This window comes from Chrysemys picta, chromosome 1, assembly GCF_011386835.1.
Source record: "Chrysemys picta bellii isolate R12L10 chromosome 1, ASM1138683v2, whole genome shotgun sequence".
In the NCBI taxonomy this organism is placed as follows: domain Eukaryota; kingdom Metazoa; phylum Chordata; order Testudines; family Emydidae; genus Chrysemys; species Chrysemys picta.
Genome location: NC_088791.1, coordinates 275,536,227 through 275,560,118, shown reverse-complemented (window position 1 = coordinate 275,560,118; position 23,892 = coordinate 275,536,227). Strand labels below are relative to the sequence as shown.

General features: G+C 43.2%; 1 protein-coding gene across 3 annotated transcripts in view; it reads right to left on the bottom strand.

The window, feature by feature from the left end:
- Positions 1-23,892, bottom strand: part of TBC1D4 (TBC1 domain family member 4) — a 156,269-nt gene that overhangs the window by 67,717 nt on the left and 64,660 nt on the right. For all 3 annotated transcript variants that reach the window (XM_065581108.1, XM_005283186.5, XM_005283184.5), the window contains exons 2-3: positions 2,443-3,033; positions 887-976 (exon numbers count right to left, since the gene is read on the bottom strand). In XM_065581108.1, coding sequence (XP_065437180.1) covers positions 887-976; positions 2,443-3,033 — 681 coding nt within the window. The remainder of the gene's footprint in view (positions 1-886; positions 977-2,442; positions 3,034-23,892) is intronic.

Here is a 23,892-nt window from a genome sequence, read left to right as displayed (position 1 = left end):
ATTGGGGAGAGGCACACTTTGTATCCTGTCCCAAGGCAGCAGAACAGCTGTACTCCTCTTACTCGCAAAAGCCCTCACTGAAACACAATGTCCCCTCTGTAGAGCACCTCCAAACTGGAGATTTCAGGCTGACAAAATTGAACCGAGTGGTCTCTTTCCTTAAGTTAACAAAATTCACATCTAGCTACAGGTAGATGTGGTAAATGATGACCAGAACTACCGCTACAATTCACAGAAATTCACTGGTTCTGTGTACGTCTTTAGATTGTGAGCTCTTTGAGGCAGGGACTGTGCTTTCCTTCATGTTTGCGCAATTCCTAGCACTTTGTGGGAGCTAAAACAAACCAGTAAGTGGCATTTGGAGGCACAGAATTTCTACACTTTGAATGACTGCTGCCTGATCTATTGCCAGGAGGGTCCACCCCTGTCGTCTACAATGGTAGCAACTGGATGATTGATCAAATTTAAAATCCATCTTCCTCCAGTGCCGTCACCAAAACTATACTGCAGTTTATCACGTCTAAACTGTAGCATGTGTTCTTCTCATTCAAAAATAGGATTACCTCAAACATCACTCTATATAGATTATATTTAACATTTCCAAAGTACTCTGATGGGGACGAGGGGGCACAGAATAGCTGTCTTACCATGTTTTTATTAGGGTTCTATAGATAAAGCCAAAATCTAGTTATATGGGTGTTAACTAAAACAAAGGTATAATTGTTTAAAAAGAGACATATGATGTACAACCACTATGTTTAAGGATATTCTGTATTGTGTTTTCATTTAATCTTCTATAATCAAAGGCTTTGATTGCCTCTTTCTGCTACCCACTGACTTAAAAAAAAAAAAAAAAAGCCATCACAGCTACCCAATAAATACGTACCTGAGAACATGAGGAGATATCTTTAAAATTCTTTTCTAGCACAACGGATTTGGTGTCTGGGCTGATGAGGTTAATTTCAAATCGTCCAACCTTGAAAATAAAATTTAAATCAGACTGTTTTATAAGGCACGAATGAATAATACACCAAATGAAGTTCAATAACTGGTCAGATTCTGCCATCTTCGCTTTAGCTACTCACGTTGAATAGTAGCTTACTCAGTGAACGAAGATGGCAGAATTTAGCACTTACGGAAAAAGGCAAATGAGGGAGGGGAATTGCAGAAAATTTCAACAAAATGGCAAAATATTCAGTTTGGGGGTAAAACAAAACAAAAAAAGATTGCAGGAAGCAGACAGTTCATGAAAAGTTTTATTACATCAACAGCCAGTTTTTGACCAGCCCTAATTAAAGCTCTGTTAGACTGACCTAAAACAATCAAGGTAAGTTACAAGCCTTATTACACCAAAAATAACTATCCAGATGAGTTTTTTAAAATTCAAAAACACAGTTTGGGTCTTCAGTTCTTTACTGCTGTTGTTTGTTTGAAATAAAGGTGATGCATTTAGCCTCTTTTTAATCATCAACAGGAACAGATTATTCGCTGCAGTGAATTTCCCTTCCGCTTTCTCATGATCTGCTCTCCTATGGAGCTTGAGGGGTTTTTCAGCTAAGACCTTTTCACCACCAGTGACGGGCTGTGGGTTTCTAAATGGCAATATATTTCCTCACATCCGTTAGTATTTCTCAAGAGGATGAAAATGCAAGTCTGTTCTCTAAAATAGGGGGAAAAGAAAATTCCTAAGTATTTAGCAGCCTATCAGTTTAAAAAGCAAAAGATCTTTGGGTCACCTGTTCTAATAATTTTCTCTTGTTTCCTTAGCACATATGCTCTGAAATATTTAAATGAACTTCAGGGGAGAGAAAAAAGACTAAAGGGTTTGGGGATGAAGCTACTGAGCTGATCTTAGAAGTATAATTTTTCAACAGACTTTTTGCAAGACAGACTATTCCTATTCTGGAAATGAGAAACTTCTTAGCATCACTGAAATTTACCATAAAAAGAGAATGAGTCAAACTGCACATTATTTTTCACAGCTTGTTCACAGCTTGTTCATTTTAATAACACAAAAGGGAGATTTTGTTTGCTCTGTTAAACAATGTTATGGATAGAGAAATCAATCCACAAAAGGGCTTGAAAGAAGTCTGAACACAAGCATCAGATTCTAAGTCAAAATATATGGTTCTCTTAAATATTACATTTATATTGTCAAATTAACAGATAAGCAATTATATTCCCTTCAAGTTTACTAACTTATATGATTTAAACTTTAGCTTCCCCTAAAATAACTGGGATACAAATTATTCAATATTATTTAGAGTTTCCCAGTATGGTTTCATGTACTGTAATACAAAATAGAAAAGCAAATGTTTTTTGGCTTAACAGAAATTGTTTGCATAAGAAGTTTCAATATGCAGCAATGACAATAATGGTGTAAGTCAAGCTCTCCTAATTCTATTGTATGCATGAAATTGCAGGTACTGCTATATCACCTACCTGAAATAACATTGTTCGGTTCTTCTCAGAGTCTGAGGGTTGAACGTGACTGGGTGCACTTGCATGTCTCCTGCGTGGCTGTGTTTTCAGGCTGGTATCATGAACCCTCCTTTGCATAACTGCAGTGACGCTGCTGCACCGGGAGCGGAATTCCTGCTGCTCAAAGCCAGAATCCTCCAAAATTCGCTCGGGGAAGGAGACACGGGTGCCAGCCAGGTTGGTCTGGCCTCCAATTGTAAGGATCCCAGTGTTCCCGATGGTGGTGCTCGTGCCATCTAGCTCCTCAAATGGACTATCTGACGGAGAAGCTGGCACGTCTCCTTCATACAAGGTTAAGTCTGAGCTGGAATCTGTGCTCCGCTGCTCACTCAACAGTTTCAGGCGCTGGCGCTCATGTAGACTGAATTTCTCAATGCACTCATCAATTAGAGTGGAGGGGGCTTTCTTATGGGCCACAGTCACCTTTCCACAGTACAAAACCTCAAATTTTTGGGAATTGTAGAAGGCATCTTCACTATCCTTACCAGGCTTGGCATCCTCTTTCAGGGCTGCTTTGGACACTTGCCTTATGCTGCTGATCACATCAGGAACCTGGGTGACACACAAACCCCCCCCCCCCAGAAATTAAAGACCAAAGCCACAAATGTCCAACATGCAAGGCCCTTAAAAAATGGATTAGAATTCAACTCTGAATAATAGAATGTCAGAGAAAATCATTATCCTCAAGTGGATTTGGCAGAAAAGGCTTTGTTAGCACAGCCCCAAGGATGTTCCCAATAAGATTTCAGTCTTAGACAACAGAAATATTCATGCCAGTAACAGTTTAGCTACTGCAGTATGTGCCACCGGCTTCATGCCTTGAAATATTTAACTAGTCATTCTTGAATCCTGTATGTACCATTTCAGATGGGTAAACAATGTCAAGTATTTTTCTAGAGCCTTACAATTAAGCTACTAACAAACCCTTTAATACAGTAAGTCAGGCATACCAGCTCCAAAGGCTAATTGTGGTGCTTTGTACAGCTACAGAGGAAATTGTGGGTTTGATTTCCTTGGGAGCAAGGTGTACAGTGCAAACCTTCACGTACACAAGGCAACAGTGCCAGATGCCTACATTTCAGGGATATTGATCATACACATGAATTTTGTAGTCCCTCAAAATGCTACCCTGTTAATCCTATCAGTGCATAGAACTAGTGGGCTACATTCACAACTTGCATTATTGGCCACAACATAATTAACTACACTAGAGTTGCAAGTGCTTATCTGAAAATCCTGATTTTTTCCATCAGTTACTAAAACCTGGTAGCTTTACTAACTAGAGTGAATTTTCCCCCCTTCAGTTTGTTAATTTCTTTGAGTGCTCCCAGTTATGTTTTGGCCTCAAATACAATATGAGCAATGTATGGCAATGGTATTCTTACAGAGATGTTTAATTGTGGAACTTGCTTCCTATTTCTATTCAGAATGACCCATCTGTTACTTCTTTTAGTACAGTATTAAACGCTGTATCTCATCAGGGATGTGCTGGCTGCGGCTTCCCGATGCCCCCATTGGCCTGGGATGGCGAACTGCAGCCAGTGGGAGCCACGATCAGCCGAACCTGCAGACGCGGCAGGTAAACAAACTGGCCCGGCCCGCCAGGGAGCCACGTGCCAAAGGTTGCTGACCCCTGCTCTACATTATGGTTTACTGTAAAAGCCCTCTGACACCCTGATCTAAGCTTTCAGATCATGAAGCATTAATCTAACTCTTGTCGTTTCATGAGGTACCAGCTGTTAAAATTTGGAGCTGCAGGGGAGGATGGGGGGAGAGGTTGACGACAATTAGGCAAGATAGTAATCAGAATAAAAATTTGAAGGATCACACTTCTCATCTAATTAGTTAAAGTTATGTTTTTTGTATTGATAAATCTTCTCAAAAATACGTTCAAATTTAAATAGGTTTCCAAGTGTAAGATGACCGACAATGGACAAATGAAATGAAATGCCTAAACTATTAAGGAAATGGAATATTTTCTATGCTTAATTTCATAGGGCTGTTGTAGCTCCTCTTGAGCCTACAGAAAGAAACTACTTATGAATAGGTCTCAACTGACCTTTCAGATTTCCTTGAGGGGGAATGTTTCCTCATACTCCAAATAGTTACTTAAAAGTACTGTACTGACAATATTACTAAATTACTTGTCAGCAGTGCTTTTCAGTCCACCAACGAAAATAGTAGATAGACCAGTACAAAACTTTCAGGGCTAGAAGTATGTCCTAGCATTGGTTCCAGAGTCAATCTATGGTGCTGAACTTGGTCATCAAAGAGACCTTACTCTAACAAGGATACCCATCAGAGAAGGTCTCTCATGAAATTGCAAGTCCTTTGAAACACTACATGTTAACTGGAAGTAAATTGAAAAACTATTTGTCAAGAAACTGAGCTTCATGGAATATTGGGTACAATGATAAATTGCATAGAAATGGAGACTGAAAAAATAAACTTACTCAGATATGTTGTAATGGAGAAAGATCATTGTCTATGCGCTAATACAAAAATGACCTCATGTCTAAACTGGTAATATGGACTTTGAACACTTTGTATATCAAAATACTGCCAAACAATAAAAGGGACATAAGCCAAAGGGAATAGGGAGTAAGAGCTTCAATGAGAGATGTGCCAGACCAACCCCAAAATGTTCACCCGTCAGCATGAGTGCAGGAACAGGCACATAAAAATTCAGTTTAAAACTTTTAGTCTTGCTTAGCCAGTCTAAGGGTACGTCTACACTACCCACCAGATAGCGATCTATCTATCGGGGATCGATTTATTGCGTGTAGTGTAGACGCGATAAAAATCGATCCCCAATTGCTCTCCCGTCAACAGCTGAACTCCAGCAGCGCGAGAGGCGGAAGCAAAGTCGACAGGGGAGCCGCGGCCATCGATCCAGCGCCGCAAGGACGCAAAGTACATAATTTTAATTCGATCTAAGATATGTTGACCTCAGCTACGCTATTCTCATAGCTGAAGTTGCATATCTTAGATCGATCCTCCCCCACCCCCCGTAGTGTAGACCAGGCCTAAGAGTATTATTTTGAGTGAAACCCTGCGAGCTCTTAGAGAATGTAGAATAGGCATGCTGTATTCTGCTTCATTTATTTGCTTTTCTAACTTGCATAAAGCTGGATGTAAGATCATTATCCTTTGGAATTATTGACAGATTATTTGGGGATAAGTGCTGAGAGCCATTCTTCAAAGTCAGGAAAACAAGACTCAGGAGTTAGAAGTCTGACGAAGAACAGAAGATACATCTCTGGAAGCTATGTCAAAGCAGTGGGCACAGAAACTCTGTCATCAAGGACTGAGGAGGATGCTATATTCCTTCAGTTGGTATGTGAAGAGCAGGGAGAGAGACAGATCAAGATGGGTGGAAGATAACAGATGTAGTCCTCAATGAGAACAAAGACCTCTCATACTTTTGAAAAATGTTGGTTTAGAGATTAAGTTAAAGATTACCACAAGTGCAGGCTTCAGAAAGCATACAGTGAAATTTAAATGTCCATGTTTCACTGTACAGGGGTCATACTGCATCTGATCAACATATACCAGAATTTGATAGGCAAAATACCTTTAAACTAAGAGGGAGGTGCACTTTTAAACCTGTTGGTATATGAAAGGATTTTAGTCTATAAATATTTTATTTATTAATCCACTACATCAAACTGGGTGTAGTTGCCAATATTTGAGTAAGGAGAGAGTAAGGAGAGAGGAGCTGTGATGTTTTCAGTATGCTGATGATACTCAGCTCTGCATCTCCCGAGGTCTGCATGAGACAGCAGCTTGAAAGCAGGTGAACTGGCTGCAGCTCAGCCCAGATGAGGCAGCTCTGAAGGCCAACCAGAAGAAATTACAAAAGTTTAATCAGGGGGACTGCTGTGAGGACATGTGACTGCCTCTTGTAATGCAGGCTTCACTTACAATTTAGAGCTCATATTAGAGCTGAGGCTGCTGCTGGATTCACAGGTAGCAGCTGTTGTGAAAAAGCACTGTCTCACCCCTCCTGCACCTAGCAAGACAAATATGATCTTCCTATGGGATATGGATCTTGTAGGCTACTGCAATGCACCATCTGCAGGCTGCACTTTAAAACCATATACTGTAGAAACTAAAGCTAGTATAGAATGTGGTTGCAATCTCCCCAATGGGAGCATTTGACACCAGTGCTCCACCTTAGCCAGAAGCCAGATTTATTAAACATTTTGGACATGCTCCAAAATATATCTTTGTTCGTGGGTGTAAGAGTGGAAGCAGGTTAAGAGAGAGAGATATGGGGCTATTACAGGCCTTTTGGAATGGAGGGTAAATACCTTTTTTGTGCAGAAAGTATTATAAAAGGTGTGTACACACACACACACACACACACACACACACTAGATAGATTGATAGATGATTTGTATTTTGTACTTTTGATAGTGTACTTTTAAATGGAGAAGTTCTCAAGAGCTTTAGATAGGTACTTTAATCTATTTATTTAAGTAAAAGTTAGGAATCTCTCTGTGCTTTACCAATATGCTTTCATGCTGGAATCCTTACTTATCCTAGGATAACTACCCATTATGGTATTAGATGAAAGCATATGATCATTTTAAAGACAAATATGGTGGGGAAAAATACATGTTAAAACTTACTGGCAGGACTTGCAAACAAGTTCAAGTAGTGTTTGTGAAAGTTTTAGCGTAGGTGTCTAGCATTAATATCATCAAGTATATAACAGTTTTGCTTGTCATTTTTAAAGTGGCAGAGCTGATAAAGTTTAGACTTTGGAGGACTACCAGTTTTGACAAATGATGCATGCTGCAGCAAAGAAAACAGCACAAAGGAAAACCATTTTTATGTTTGTGCCTAGAATGGCACAAGTAACTCCATGGCAACATTGGATCTTCTCTTCAAAAATACAAGCGACAAAAAAAAAAAAAAAAAAAAAAAAAGGAGTCCTAGTAGACTATTCTCCCTTCAGTATTCACAACTGCATTCACTGAGTGGAAGCATGGACCCCAAAGCAAAATACAGTACAAAATCAGAAAAGGTTTCCAGTTTCCTCCAAAAATTAAACTACAAGCAGGTTATTCACAAGATTTCTAAAAGCACAAATTCATACTTGCTACATATTGGCATAAAAACAGCTAAATAGGTTTTTAGATTTCACTGTGAAATATATAGGGAAACTGTAATGCCTTATTAAGTTGATTTCTAACTTCATAAAGCTTCTAAAGGGAATTTAAACATCAAAGGCAAACTGTCCCAGTTTATTTAAAAAAGCAAAACAGAAGTCCACTATTCTTACGATGTGTAAGAGACTTACAACATAGTAATACTCAGTCAGGTTTAATGTATTGAACACCTTCTGTTGCTAGTAGAGGCCACTCAGCTCTAAATTAAATCACACATACACACAGAGCTTTAACTTTGCATACAAAATATATCTTACATACTAGTAATGTTGTAGCTACGTCAGTCCCACAATATTAGAGAGACTATGTATTATGTGGGATAACCCACCTTGTCACAGACCTATTTTGAAAATACATAGGAAGCAGAAAGAACACCATACATCAACATTCAAAGAGTGGTACCTTTGGGTTTGGATCCCAGTTGAATAGCTGAGGCATTCTCAAGGTACACTGAAGTAAATTACAATGTTTTTAATAAATAGGGGGTACTTAATAATAGATTTATGCTATGAATAAAAGTACAGAAAGTTTCTCCCACTACAGAAGCTGGGAGTAATTTCACGACATTTCCTCAGACGAACTGAGTTCATTATATCATACTCTAGCCCATCACGAGGCTTCTAGACAGTAACCGTTGGTGCTTCAAAAGCCAAGTGTTTCCTGATTTGGCACTGGAACCACACAGGCTACATAGGATTTGGAACAGCCACATTTTTATCTTAAAAAACAAACAATACATGTTCTGTTTACAGCTAACAGGAACAGAGAAAGATTTCTGACATCTACTGATTGGGGAAATAATGGCATCAGAATCATATTTTTAGGGAACTTGTACAGACATCATATTTACATAACACTTATGAGAGTCTTTTTATGAGGTTTTCAACCTCTGACAGATTAAAAATTCACAAAATAATTAAAAAACAAGAGAGAGTGCCAGTATAATGAAACAAGGAATGAATCCATATGATCTGCTGAAGCTAGAAAACTTTCAAAAAGAATAACTGGTGAAGATGTGAAATTATTTTGATTATGTTCATATTCATAGTCTGCTGCACAGAAGCAAGTGAAGACATTTTACAACCTAGGGCTAAAGCAGGCATGGGCAAACTTTTTGGCCTCAGGGCCACATCTGGGTATGGAAATTTTGGCCTCAGGGCCATGAATGCTCAAAATTGGGGGTAGGTGGGTGGGAAAGGGTGAGGGCTTCGGGTGAGAAAGGGTGAGGGCTCTGGTGTGGGGCCGTGGATGAGGGGTATGGGTACAGGAAGGGGCTCTGGGCTGGGATCAAGGGGTTCAAAGGGCAGGGCTGGGGTGCAGGGGGGTGGCTCAGGGGTGCAAGCTCCAGGTGGCGCTTACCTCAAGCTGCTCCCAGAAGCAGTGGCATGTCCCTGCTCCATCTCCGAAGCGGAGGCGCGGCCAGGCAGCTCTGCGTACTGCCCTGTCCACAGGCACCACGCCCGCAGCTCCCATTGGTCATGGTTCCCGGCCAATGGAAGCTGTGGGGGTGGGGCTTGGGACAGGGGCAGCATGCGGACCCACCTGGCTGCCCCTACGCATAGGAGCTGGAGGGTTGACATGCCGGCTGCTTCCCGGGAGCCGCATAGAGACACAGCACATGCAGAGTGGGGCAAGCCCCCGACCCTGCTCGCCGACAGGACCTTGAGGGATGGATTTAAAGGTCTGATGGGCCAGATGTAGCCCGTGGGCCATAATTTGCCCACCCCTGGGCTAAAGTCTACTCAGTTACACTGGTGCAACAGAAGATAGAATTTAGTAAATCAGACTTATCTAAATGAATCTTATATAAATTATGCAGTAATAAGGAAAGCCACTTTACCATTTACAAGCTACAGCTTCATTTCAAATTTGAATCTGCATGCTAATCAAAAAAAAAAAATTTTGCTCAATTCTACTTATTTCATAGCTAACCACAAAAATCTGAAGAAAGTTTGGTTCATTTAGAACCCAAACTAATTTTTTTTTCCAATTTCTCAAAGCAAAAAAAAAAAAAATTGTTAGCCAAAGGGTAGCATGTAAGGTTTTTATTGAGAACCCTCACCCCACTGGTCATCATAACTGGAAAATGTATGTAAGGATATTATTTTTAAAAAGTTATGTATCTATACTGTGTTCTTAAAGTATAAGAGAGACAAGGTGGGTGTAGCAATATCTTTTAGTGGACAATTTCTAGGGGTGTAAAAGACAAGCTTTTGAGCTTCACCGAGCTCTGTGAGGCTCGGAAACTTGGGACCAACACGACTACAATATTGCAAACAACATTCTTAAAGTCTGTTAGTTAAGATAGGTCACCTGGAGGTGGTAAACAGGTTCTGGTCAGGCAGGCGGTAGTAGATACTTATCACCCTGGCTGGTTATTGTGTATTGTGTGTCTTACAATGCAAGTCTACTTGCAAAGGAGCCACCAGCTGATCAAGATTGCAAAGCTGACAAGAGATCACAAAATCTGAAGGAAGAACACACAGCAGGAAGGGTGTCCTGTTTATGACTAAGATCAAAAAATTAGTCTGGTGTATCAGGACAATGCAAGGAGTCACACGATATCCTTCACCTAGGGGACAAGCTGCCAAGCTGTCTTATGAACAGAGGATCACAGCCAGCTTGGCTATTACATTTTGGGAGAAAGACTTTGGGTGAGCTAAAACTTCATGACACAGTAAAATGTCTCGTTAGTTAAATCTAGGCTCTAGAAAGTACTTCTAAAATCTCTATTCTTTGTTCATTAAAGAACTACCCGTTTTCACTATTAACAAATCTAAGTGTTGCGAGTTAGGCAGAGCAGTAATCCTGGGGTGAAGCTGGTAAGCTGGGGGTACTGTTCCGTTGAGAGTGGCGGATCTGTGAATTCTGTGAGCGTCCAGTGGACCAGGGGCTGGGCACTCCAGGGGGATACTCGGAGGATTCAGGGGCTGGAGTGTGCCAATTACTAACTTGCGGAGCCTGCATAGGCTGAGAGGGGAGTGCTTGCATTGCCTGTGAAGTCCAGGAGGTGACCCCTAGCCGGAACGAACAAGGCTTCTTCATGCTAAGAGCAGGTGGTAGCAAAGTGCCTCACAACCCTGGGCACCCCCAGGAAGCATTAAGTCCCCCCCCCCCAATGCATTTTTCGGCAAATGCACTAGTCACCAAAAAACCTTCATCCAACTCATCTAATAACCCTATTGGCAACCTGACTGAAGTTATTCAGTGTAATTTTCTGCTTGCTGCCTGTGGTGCAGATATAAAACTCTTCAAAATACAATTCCACATAGTGAGCATTCAAGTCCTTTGGAAGTCTGAAACTACAGAAACCTGCTATACAAAACCCCCAAACACGCTCTGGTCAGTACTCAAAGTATTGCTGCTTATTACTAATTGTGCTGCATTCTTTGCTAATAGCCAGATAAAGGCCTAAATACAGAATTGGTTAAAATGATTTAATGACACATTACAGTAATTTGGTGTAATTTATGTTGAGGGATGGAAAGGTGAGGTTGTTTGAGGAGAACCAACCAACAGGAGAATGGTGAAGGATGACTGTGTTAGGTGTTGGTTCTGAAGCCTTCCTCTTGTTTTTTGTACAATCTTACTCTTCTACTCCTCATTATATAAAATACAGATTTATCAATATGCAAGTCTCCTTTTATATCATACTGGCCAAATTCCTGTATCTGTGGTACAAATCAACAGAAACAAATACAAATCAGAACAAATATCAAGAAATGTTTGCCATCAACTTCTACTTTGTTGTACTGTCAGTTTGGACTGACAGACAGAAAACCTAAAATGCAGGACTTGTTAAAGAAACACCAAGGTGCAGCATGAAAATCCAAACGCAGAGAAAAAAGCCCAGGGACTGGGGGTGTGGGTTCTCTGGGATGAGGGTTTGGGCAGGGATGAGAGTTTTGGGGTGCAAGAAGGGGCTCCAGGCTGGGCCAGTGGGTTGGGGTGCAGGGACCCGGTGGCACTTATTGCAGCGCCAAGGAAGCGGCCGCCAGGTTCCTGCGACCCCATGGCATATGGGCAGCCAGGCAGCTCTGCATGGTGTGCACTGCCTTCACGTACTCAGGCACCATCCCCTGCAGCTCCCGTTGGTTGTGGTTCCCAGCCAATGGGAGCTGCAGAGTCAGTATTTGGGGCGAGGGCAGGGAACTGGTGGCCACTTTCAGCTGCTGCACAGAGCTAGGGCAGGCAGGGACTTTTAACAACCCAGTCGGCAGAGCCGACCAGAGCTGCCAGAGTCCCTTTTTTGACGGGGCATTCCGGTCGAAAACCAGACACCAGGCAACTCTAGCTTTCCCCCGGCTTCAAATGGATATGTTTCCATTCAGGTCTTGACAAAACTGCTTCTCAGTTGTGGACAAGAACTGTTACACAGAGGCTACGTCATCACTACGGGGGGGGGGGGGGGGGAAGGGGAGGGGAGGGGAGGGAGGAAGTGTCGATTTAAGATACGCAAATTTGATGTATCCGAGCTGACTTACCCTGCTGTGAGGACGGCGGCAAATCGATCTCCGCGGCTCCCCCCTCGACGGCGCTTACTCCTACCTGCGCTGGTGAAGTACAAGCGTCAATTCGGGGATCGATTGTTGCGTCCCGACGAGACGCGATAATTCGATTCCCGAGAGATCGATTTCTACCCGCCGATTCAGGCGGGTAGTGAAGACGTAGCCAGAGATATATGTATTCATTATACTACCAATGCACATTCGCACATAGTGAGGTTCTACATATGAAGATAATACAGTCTATTTCCAAAAGCAGAGCGGAGTACTTCTACAATGCAAAGGGGAAGGGGAAAGAAACATTTTAAACAGGGAAGCTAGAAATTTTAATTGTCATGAAATACTTATTTTAGCTCACTTTAGAAATGACTGATGCATTTTGATTTTAATGCAACTCTGAGCATAGTCAGACAGTAATTGCCGTGTAATATATAAATCAGACAACAGTATTACATGATTTGCCTCTGGAAACACATGTAAAGCAGCTAGCTTATTTTGAGTGGACAAAGTAAGGCATGTTCCTTCCTCAGAGCTTTTAATCTAAATAGACACCATAAAGTACACAGACAGTAAGAGAAGGAAGTCAACAGGCAAAAAGGATTATTAGGGAGGAAAAGAATACATAGAACAGGTGACTACTTGGCTGGTTGAGTAGACATTGGGTTCTCTCTCAAACTATTTAAGGAGGTACGCGAGGTAATTTTCTGCAGCCCGTGAGCTCTCCGCGGCCCCCCCCCCAGCATTTACCTAGAGCGGCTCCGGCCCGACGCACACCAGGGGCACGGCAGGCTCCCTGCCTGCCCTGCCCCCACGCCGAGAAGCGGCTGGAATGTGGGGAAGGGGGGGCACATTGGTGTGTGTGTTGATGTTGCTTCAGGCACCGCCCCCAGCAGCTCCCATTGGCCGCGGTTCCCCGTTCCCGGCCAATGGGAAATGCTGGGGGCAGTGCCTGAAGCAACAGCAATACACACATCCCGGAGCGGAGCGGAGCGGAGCAGCACGGGGCAGGGCAGACAGGCAGGGAGCCTGCCCTGCCCCCAGTGTGCGCCGGGCCAGAGCCCGCCCCCCGAACCCCTCCTGCAGTCGAACCCCCTGCCCTGAGCTCCTTGCTGCACCCCAACCCCCTGCCACACCCTCCTGCACCCCAACCCACTGCTCTGAGCGCCCTGCCGCACCCTGACCCCCTGCCCTGAGCCCCCTGTCGCACCCCACACCCCTCCTGGATCCCAACCTCCTTCCCTGGGCTGCCTGATGCACCTCGCACCCCTCCTGCACCCCAACCCACTGCCCTGAGCCCCCTGCTGCACCCCTCCTGCACCCTGATCCCCTGCCCTGACCCCCTGCCGCACCCCTCACCCCTCCTGCATCCCACACCCCAACCCACTGCCCTGAGCCTCCTCCTGCACCCCTCACCCCTGCCCTACCCCACACCCCTCCTGCACTCCCTGGGGGCAGGGAGGGGCCGGAGTTGGGGGTTGGGCTTTTGGGGAAGGGATTGGAATGGGGGCAGGGAAGGGGTAGGGGCAGGGCGGGGCCTCATGGAAGGGTTGGAGTGGGGGAGGGGGCCGAGAGCGGCGGGGGGAGGTGTCAGTAATGCGGCCCTCGGGCCAATGTACTAGTCCTCATGTGGCTCTCATGATCATTTGAGTTTGAGACCCCTGATATAGTCCAACATACCTAGATACATTGTTAATAGTTTTCAACTCTTTACAAGGAATATATACAGAAATATTTCCTTACTGGGGATTCTCTCAATTCTTCCCTCAAAAAGTTCCCTCAATTTTTCCACTCAGTATTTTGAAATTGGTAGCCAGTGTTTGAAATTCAAGTTATATTACTCTCCGTTCCTTCAAACGGAACCAATCTTCCTTTAAGCATTGTATAAATCAATAGAAAAATCATGTGTCCCACTGGAACAGAAAATGCCTATAGTATTTTAAATACAAGTGTCATATGAGCACGATAGCACTATTTAAATAAGTAAACATCTAAAACTTTAAACTATTTATTTTGAGCATGTGGAAATAAATTCAGGATTTGATTTCCAAAACAGATAAACACTGAAACCTCTCCTTTTATAAGGGTTTAAGAGTAGCTCATTCTACTTGAAGTTTCATACTGTATCTCCTCAGTCTTATGGCCACCGTTTCTTCCTCAGTCTTTGAAATTTTGTGTTTTCGTACCTTACACTAGATATTAAATATACACATTGCTAGTGAAAAACAGAACATTTATTATTGTCCTTTTGACCAAAGATGCAAATATGTCATGCTACTTTCAGCTCTCTACCACTGCTAGCATGTGTGTGCTTCTTTTAAGCCTTACCTTACCTTTAATTGATCTCCTGAATGGCTAATGCATTCGCTGCATTCCAAGTCATAAATTTTGCAAGGGAATGATAGATCCCACCCTGTCCACTGTTCATTACATAATAATGGTACTGTATAGCTAAACTTTATTGAAGTTGTAGAGCAGGGGTTGGCAACCTCTGGCACGCGGCTCACCAGGGTAAGCACCCAGCGGGCCGAGCCAGTTTGTTTATCTGCTGCATCCAGAGGGTTCGACCGATCGCAGCTCCCACTGGCTGCGGTTCACCGCTCCAGGCTAATGGGGGCGGCGGGATGCCGCGGCCAGCACATCCCTCGGCCCGCAGTCCCCATTGGCCTGCAGCGGCGAACCACGGCCAGTGCTTACCCTGGCGAGCTGCGTGCCAGAGGTTCCGACCCCTGTTGTAGAGTAAGCTAACTAGGCATGCCAGACAGACCAAAAGATGAATTTATTTTATAATGAATCCATTATATCAAGACGCTGATTAAAATTCATCTTCTTACATGAAAAATTGGAAGGTGAGGATTCAAGATAGTTCCTGAAAAGAATTGTATCAAAAAATTCCCCCCCATTCAAGGTAGGCATGGACCTTATTTCACCCATCTCTCTCTCCCCTCCTCCCACTCTTACAACTAGAATTTCATTAGCATTCCAAGTAAGATAGGTCTGAGACAAATTCACCCCTTATGTATGTGAGTACAATTCTGACTTCAGTGGATGCCATCAATGATTTGGTGCCCTTGCATCTTACTCATTATTCCCCTCCTGACAAAAAGGATTAATGTGAAGAAAAATGTACCATGTGAGTATAGCAAGACCCTCAGACTCCTCATAGTCCTCCGGGGATCTCACTAGGCCAGTGGTTCCCAAACTTTAACAACCTGTGAACCCCTTTCAGTAAAATGTCAAGTCTTGCGAACCCCCTCTTAAAAATCATAGAATCATAGAATCATAGAATATCAGAGTTGGAAGGGACCTCAAGAGGTCATCTAGTCCAACCCCCTGCTCAAAGCAGGACCAAATCCCAGCTAAATCATCCCAGCCAGGGCTTTGTCAAGCCGGGCCTTAAAAACCTCCAAGGAAGGAGACTCCACCACCTCCCTAGGTAACGCATTCCAGTGTTTCACCACCCTCCTAGTGAAATAGTTTTTCCTGATATCCAACCTGGACCTCCCCCACCGCAACTTGAGACCATTGCTCCTTGTTCTGTCATCTGCCACCACTGAGAACAGCCGAGCTCCATCCTCTTTGGAACCCCCCTTCAGGTAGTTGAAGGCTGCTATCAAATCCCCCCTCATTCTTCTCTTCTGGAGACTAAACAATCCCAGTTCTCTCAGCCTCTCCTCATAAGTCATGTGCTCCAGACCCCTAATCATTTTTGTTGCCCTCCGCTGGACTCTTTCCAATTTTTCCACATCCTTCTTGTAGTGTGGGGCCCAAAACTGGACACAGTATTCCAGATGAGGCCTCACCAATGTCGAATAAAGGGGAACGATCACGTTCCTCGATCTGCTGGCAATGCCCCTACTTATACAGCCCAAAATGCCGTTAGCCTTCTTGGCAACAAGAGCACACTGTTGACTCATATCCAGCTTCTCGTCCACTGTGACCCCTAGGTCCTTTTCAGCAGAACTGCTACCTAGCCATTCGGTCCCTAGTCTGTAGCAGTGCATGGGATTCTTCCGTCCTAAGTGCAGGACTCTGCACTTGTCCTTGTTGAACCTCATCAGGTTTTTTTCTGCCCAATCCTCTAATTTGTCTAGGTCCCTCTGTATCCGATCCCTACCCTCTAGTGTATCTACCACGCCTCCTAGTTTAGTGTCATCTGCAAACTTGCTGAGAGTGCAGTCCACACCATCCTCCAGATCATTAATAAAGATATTAAACAAAACCGGCCCCAGGACCGACCCTTGGGGCACTCCACTTGAAACCGGCTGCCAACTAGACATGGAGCCATTGATCACTACCCGTTGAGCCCGACGATCTAGCCAGCTTTCTATCCACCTTACAGTCCATTCATCCAGCCCATACTTCTTTAACTTGGTGGCAAGAATACTGTGGGAGACAGTATCAAAAGCTTTGCTAAAGTCAAGAAATAACACATCCACTGCTTTCCCCTCATCCACAGAGCCAGTTATAATATAAAATGAATATTTCCAGGGATTTTCTCTTTTACCGGAGTATAAACTATAAAAGCAGTGATCTTGGAAATATAAAATTTGTTTTTATGACATGCTTATTACACACTATTTATTATAAATTACTATTTATCATTACAGTATTTTTATTACATTATGAAAAGGGCAACATTCTTCCAAGATCTCACTTTCATAGCTTATCACTTTGAATAAGCCTGTCATAAGACAAGGCTCCTATGTTTCATCAAGGAGTATCAGATATGAAACAGCATGAAGGTATTTAAGAAGCCAACTCAAAGAGTTCTTCCTACACAAGCATTCAGGTCTTGAGCAGTCCAGGCAAACAACACACGTTACAACAAAGCTTAAACTTGTTTTTAAAATTATTATGAAGAACAAGATTAGCTGCCTATTTAATTTTAAAAACAGCAAAAAAATATCCATCTCCCTTTCCATTTCTTATAAGGAGTCTTGAAGTTTAAATCTCCTCAGTGTGATAGATATGCTTGCTTTGAACTGCTTAGCCCTTGGAAGTCCAGGGGCTCCAGGCTGCTGGTCCCGTGCTGCCTGGGGTCCCTAAGGACAACTCTGTCCGCCATTAGGGAATTTTTCCCCCAAGAACCCCCTGTAACATTTCGTGAACAACCCCAGTTTGGGAACCACTGTACTAGGCCAATATATTAACCTTGAAGATGCTCCATTACTATAAAGATGGCACTAGTACAAAGCCTTAAGTAGATAAGAGGACATTCTCCAGTTCCTAGAAAAGTCAGAAACTTTTCCAGTGGAATCATTAACTGTGAGCCTCCACATCAGGCTAGTAATTCAGCAGTGATCAGTAAAGAATTTGGATCCCCAATCCAAAGAACAGTTTCCTTTGACTACTTTACCTGCACTTGTAGAAAGTGAGTGATATCCTTCAAAATTCATCAGTACGTGGTATCATCAGAGGACCTGCCTTGCTATTAGGCAAAGAAGTTATCTACCAGGAGGGAAGCAGAATGCAGAGAAAGAATGCTAAGAAGCAGATGCAGACTCTTACTGAAACACTCACATTTTCAACTTTATATTATGAACTGCATTGCCTAATGACCTTTAAAATAACTTCCCTCTGTCAAGTAAAGTATGTTAACATCTGCCAGTATTTTAAAAATCTCCCTACGTACAACTGTGACACAAGCCCTCACCTGTCAGAAGTTGAGATGATCCTGTAATGTTAAAGATTTATTCAGCTACAAAGTTAATGGCTGAATTATTACAAACATCATAGATGATGAGAACATGATAGTATAATTTCTTCTGAAACCACTAAAACAGATAGCAAGTGATATAATTCAATGTCAGTATAAGCCTTGTACTGTAAACAAAGAACAAGACAGCTATAAAGTTGGTCTTGAATAAGGCATTTTGAGCCACATGGGTTCCACTAACAAAATGTTATATAGACACACACACACACACACTTCCACATTTTTAGCAGATTCTTGCAAAATAGCCTGAAGTGTTAGAACATGAACATAAATATTAGAGTGTGGCAGTTATTTCTCACTAGATTGGACTTGCTTCAACAAAACCCTCAATGATTGTTGAGTATCTGTCAGAGGCAAAGGAAAAAAATCAAATTAGTGATAATGTGCTGTTATTCAATCTGTGATGGAACACCAAAAGCTAAGTGATCTCATTCAAAAACGTGATAATCTAGTTACAGCCTTCAATCACTGATTATTATTCCTAAGGCTACCATATAAAGACTTTCTGAATTGCTCTTAAGTTAATTGTGAAATAAATTTTAGCTAATACATTTAAAATGAGTTTGAAAGTTCAAAATTACTTCAAGCAAATCTGCTTAAAGATTTTAAAATAGAGAAATATTGGTTTTTAAATGGTTTTTAGTGATCAAAAACTTGGCCATTATATCATATAATTTTATTTCGTTTTGCTTCTTTCATGGAAGATAAATTGCAAAATAACTTTACAAGGTTACTGTAAATCTGTTAGAGAACTGATCCGCAGGAAGAGGAAATGAAGAGTTATATGCAAAGGAGAGGTGCTACATCTATAAAAGAGTTTTGAAATGAAAGGAGTGGATGAGACAGACATTAAGGTCATTCCACAGAGAAAGAGACCTATCGGGAGAAAACTCTTGCACCAAGTATGAGGAGTTTGTGGATGGACAGAGGATATTGATGGATAGGTGAAGGAAGTGGGGTGAAGAAAGAAGCAGGATAAGAGGCAAGTTCCTGGAAAGTCTTAAAATGGAGCACTACAATATTCTGAGACAATTGCTTATGCAGTACGATGACAAAAAGTTGCACCCAAGCAAGAAGCATTTGTAGTCAGCATTCTGTAGTAAATACCAGTCTAGATGAATATTCAAACATTTAGTGCACAATAGTTAATACTGAACTCACAATTGCACAATACTTTAACAATCTATAAGTCAGCACTCACTATTTCAGGCAGGCTGGTCTCCTTGTGGTTCAGGGATTGACAACCTTTGGCACGCGGCTCGCCAGGATAAGCCCCCTGGCGGACCGGGCCAGTTTGTTTACCTGCCGTGTCCACAGGTTTGGCCGATCACGGCTCCCACCGGCCGCGGTTCACCACTCCAGGCCAATGGGGGTTGTGGGAAGCGGCGGCCAGCATATTCCTTGGCCAGCACCGCTTCCCGCAGCCCCCATTGGTCTGGAATGGCGAACCACGGCCAGTGGGAGTCGCGATCAGCTGAACCTGCGGAGGCAGCAGGTAAACAAACTGGCCCAGCCCGCCAGGGTGCTTACCCTGGCGAGCCGCGTGCCAAAGGTTGCCAATCCCTGTTGTGGTTAGTTCTCCACACTATTGTGAAAGATCCAAACTTCTTCAAGCTTCTGGATTTAGTCATGCTCCCCAGTTCTGCCAGGGATCAGATGGCTGCAAAGGTCGAGTCCTGAGAGTTTGGTGAACCAGTATGCCATTGATGTAATATGGCAAGTCCCATGTTCCAAAAACGAAAAATAGTATGTTGCAGTTGTTACGCTAGATTAAACAGTAGCAATTGCATGACATTTCAGTGTGGTCTTTATTTTGAAGCATGCTGTAAATGCCCTAGACCTCAAAGGAACACTCTCTGCGGGCGGCAGGGTGGTGGTTGATAAGTTTTTCAGAATGACAACAACTGATGTAATGGTTTTCACACTACCCAGGCAGTTACCTCAAGTAACTTAAGATGTCAAAAATAGATGTGTGGGTTTTTCCAGTACAAGCCACAATCAAGATATTATAATGGTTTTCTTCCTATAATTATTATTATTCAGTTTACCTATAGTGTCACTTTGGATGGTGAAACATTTGGCTTGCTGGTCTATAACATGAACATTGGGATGAGGTAACTTAATTATTCACAGACAGAGATTACTATGAGAATTGAGCCATTTATTAAAATGGGAGAACACAAGAGAAGATGAACTTGATAAGATCTTAACCAGCAGAACGTCATCAGAATTTTCATCTTGTGCATGTTTCCATTGAGGTTCTCACTGACTTTTAGCAAGCAAACTGGGCCTTTAGTAGAAAGATTCAAAGACTGAAAAAAAAAGGTAGAATGTCAAGTGTTGTCTCAATGAAAGTGAATGAACTCTTTCTAGAACAGTCAAGTTATGTTTCAGAAAGTTACTTCCTAATGTCATATCTAGGAAGGCATGGAATGCCAAACTAGCTGGATTTTAGAACTTTCTTTCTCTGTGTAAGCCTAGACTTTCTTCAACAAGACTATTAAGTGGTGGTTAGCAAAAGCATTACTGACCACAAAACAAGAAATCCTCAGAATAGAACTATTCTAAAATTTATTCTAAACCCAGACATCAGCATTAAACCCAGACATGCTATTATAACATTTTCTCTTCTGTGATCCAGCTTTATGGCCTATGTTTCAGGTGTCTGAAAGCCAACACCAGAGATCTCAGTTGGCACAAAGGAGAGATTATTAGCATTAGCTGATAAAAGTGGAACTCAAGCATGCATGTCTTCAAGTTACAGCTGTGACACTGCCCAGAGGCCCCCATAAACAATACCAAGACTTTTTTGTGATTTGATGTAGTTAGACAATTACCAACAACCACTAATACACACACTGCAGGACACTGAACTTGTAGCCAAGTGGAGGGGGGGGGGGGCAGAGGAAAAGAGAGAGACCTACAGTACTTAATTAGCTGGGTTTCTAATACTTTACTCCTTTACCATATTTGGCATAGGCCATGTGTGTTCTAGTATCTGCTTCTTTCACAAGTCTCAGGAATCTGGGTCTAGCCCAACACAACCTAGGGGAGTGGGTTCCTACGCTGTCAAAATAAGAAATGTTCTTTCACAGGCAGCTGAAATATTACTCTCATACTCTAGCTAGCTTCTTAAAGGAAATTACAAAAAACATCAACTGAGTTTAACAGTTTAACAGCATTATTATTTGAAGTGTTGTTGTAGAGTGTCAGTTCCAGGATATTAGAAAGACAACGTGGGTGAGGTGTATCTTTCATTGGACCAACATCTGTTGGTGAGAGAGACAAGCTTTCGAGCTTACACAGAGCTCTTCTTCAGGTCTGGATATAGAAGAGTGCTGTGTAAGCTCAAAAGCTTGTCTCTCTTGCCAACAGATGTTGGTCCAATAAAAGCTATTACCTCACCCACATTGTCTCTTTAATGCTTAATATTAATCAAACAAATCAGCAATACTGAATAAATCTTCAACCATTAATGATCCCAACTGGAAAACAAAAATCAAAGAGATAAAAGAAATGAGGTTAAGTCTAAGAAATAAAAGGAGCATAAAGAGTCACAATCTGCAGAAGGAACGTGAGGTGTTTGACAGCAAAGGTCTATATCAATGCTACATAACAGCAGTTCTTTCTGCTTATTAGTCAAATGCCATGAAATGCACAACAAGGTAAATTCTAGGCACTTTACAGAATTCCTACTCCACACACATACTTGTGAAAACTACTACTTTTTAAAGCTTGCAGACTAGCTTGAGTTCTTGCAAAAAAAAAAAAAAAAAAAAAAAAAGGGTCATGGCTCTATGCTGTACCAGAGAGCAAAATTGTGTTTCACTACCAAGAGACAGAGACTTTCATTTCTCCACCACCATCTCCCCAACCGTTTTTTTTTTTTTTTTTTAAGTGACAAGTTTTAATCTGTTCTTTGGCCTATTCTGTATTTGTCTATAAAACACAAATATGCGGTGTTCATTGACTTTATTGGGATCCTTGATCCTTTCACAACCTGTCACAGTATTTTAAATTAGATGCCAGATCTGTCAGAACCTGTGGCATTAACGATCCCAGGATCTTCCTACCAAACATGTGATGATTCAAAGATTCAGCCTGTGTTAACATCATGAATAGCCTGACTTAGGATTGCCTAAGGATGCAACTGTGACAGGCTGGGTCACAGAGACCCCCTTGGGACTGTCACCTGATGTGCTGAAACTACCTCTGAGCCCATTTTCCCTGCTGGCTTGGGACTCCAGAACCCTGCCTTGTTGAGCCAGACATGCTACTCTGCTGCAACACAGACCCAGGTCCGGTCCAGGCCCCCAAAACTCCAGACTTTAACCAAAAACTGCTCAACAAATGACCTATCTCCAGCACCCAGACACTCAGTTCAAAATGGGATCCAAACCCCAAATAAATCAGTTTTACTCTGTATAAAGCTTATACAGAGTAAAATCATAATTTGTCCCCCCTCTATAACACCGATAGAGAGATATGCACATCTGTTTGCTCCCCCAAGTATTAATCACTTACTCTGGGCTTACTAATAAACAAAAGTGATTTTATTAAGTATAAAAAGTAGGATTTAAGTTTCAAGTAATGACAGACCGAACAAAGTTACCAAGCAAAATCAAACAAAACACGCAAGTTTAAGCCCAATACATTTAAGAAATTGAATGCAGGTAAATCTCACCCTTAGAGATGTTCCACTAAGCCTCTTTCACAGACTAGATTCCTTCTTAGTCTGGGCCCAATCCTTTCTCCTGGTACAGTTCTTGTTAGTTCCAGCTTAGGTGGTAGCTAGGGGATTCCTCATGATTGGCAGCCCCCTTTGTTCTGTTCCACCCCCTTTTATATCTTTGGCACAAGGCGGGAATCCTTTGTCTCTCTCTGGGTTTCCATCCTTCCTTCTAAATGGAAAAGCACCAGGTTTAAGATGGATTCCAGTATCATGTGACATGTTCACATGTCCTGTGAGACTTCATTACTTGTAAGTCTTCCTGTATATATGGGTGCCAGCCAGTGAGTAAACAGAGCCATTTACAGAGGTGAAAATAAGCCGGTCCGATCCGGCGTACCGGCAAGAGACGGTGCACCGTACCGGACCTGCTTCCCCAGGCCAGCGATTTAAAGGGCCTGGGGCTCCTGGCAGTGTCCGGAGCCCGGGCCCTTTAAAGTGCCACCAGAGCCCCGCCGCCAGAGCCCTGAGGTAGCGGCAGCAGCCGGGGCTCCAGCGGTGATTTAAAAGGGCCTGGGGCTCCCAGCCGCCGCTACTGCAGGGGCACCCTGGGCCCTTTACATCGCCAGAGCCCTGGGGGCTCTCGGCTGCTGCCGCTACGCTGGGGCTCAGGGTTCTGGTGGAGATTTAAAGGGCCCAGGGCACCACTGCAGTAGCGATGGCTGGGAGCCCATCCCTTTAAATCACCTCCGGAGCCCCACCGCCGCTACCCCAGGGGCTTCGGCAGCGGGGCTCAGACACCGATTTAAAAGGCCTGGGGTTCCAGCCGCCGCTACTGCCCCGGACCCTTTAAATCGCCACCAGACCCCCGCTCTCCCTTCCCCCCTGGCCGCTGCTGCTACCCCGGGACTCTGTCAGCGGGGCTTTAGCGGTGATTTAGAGGGCCGGGGGCTCCTCACAGCGGCTGGATCCCCGGCCCCTATAAATTGCCGCCTGAGCCCTGATGCTGGAGCCCTGGGGTAGCAGTGGCAGCGGGGCTCCGTCGGCGATTTAAAGGGCCCGGGGCTCCCAGCCGCCGCTACCGCAGCCAGAGCCCCGGACCCTTTCAATCTTGATTGAAAGGGCCTGGGGATCTAAAGGCCCCGCCTCCTCCGTTTGAGGCCATGCCCCTTCCGGTTGAGGCCCCCCCAGCTCAGAACTCTGGCATACTGGTAAGTCCTTTAAGTTACTTTCACCCCTGGCCATTTACAATCAATTGTCCTAGTTAATGGGAGCCATCAAGATTCCAAGCCACCACTAATGGCCCACACTTTGCATAGTTACAATAGGACCTCAGAATAATAC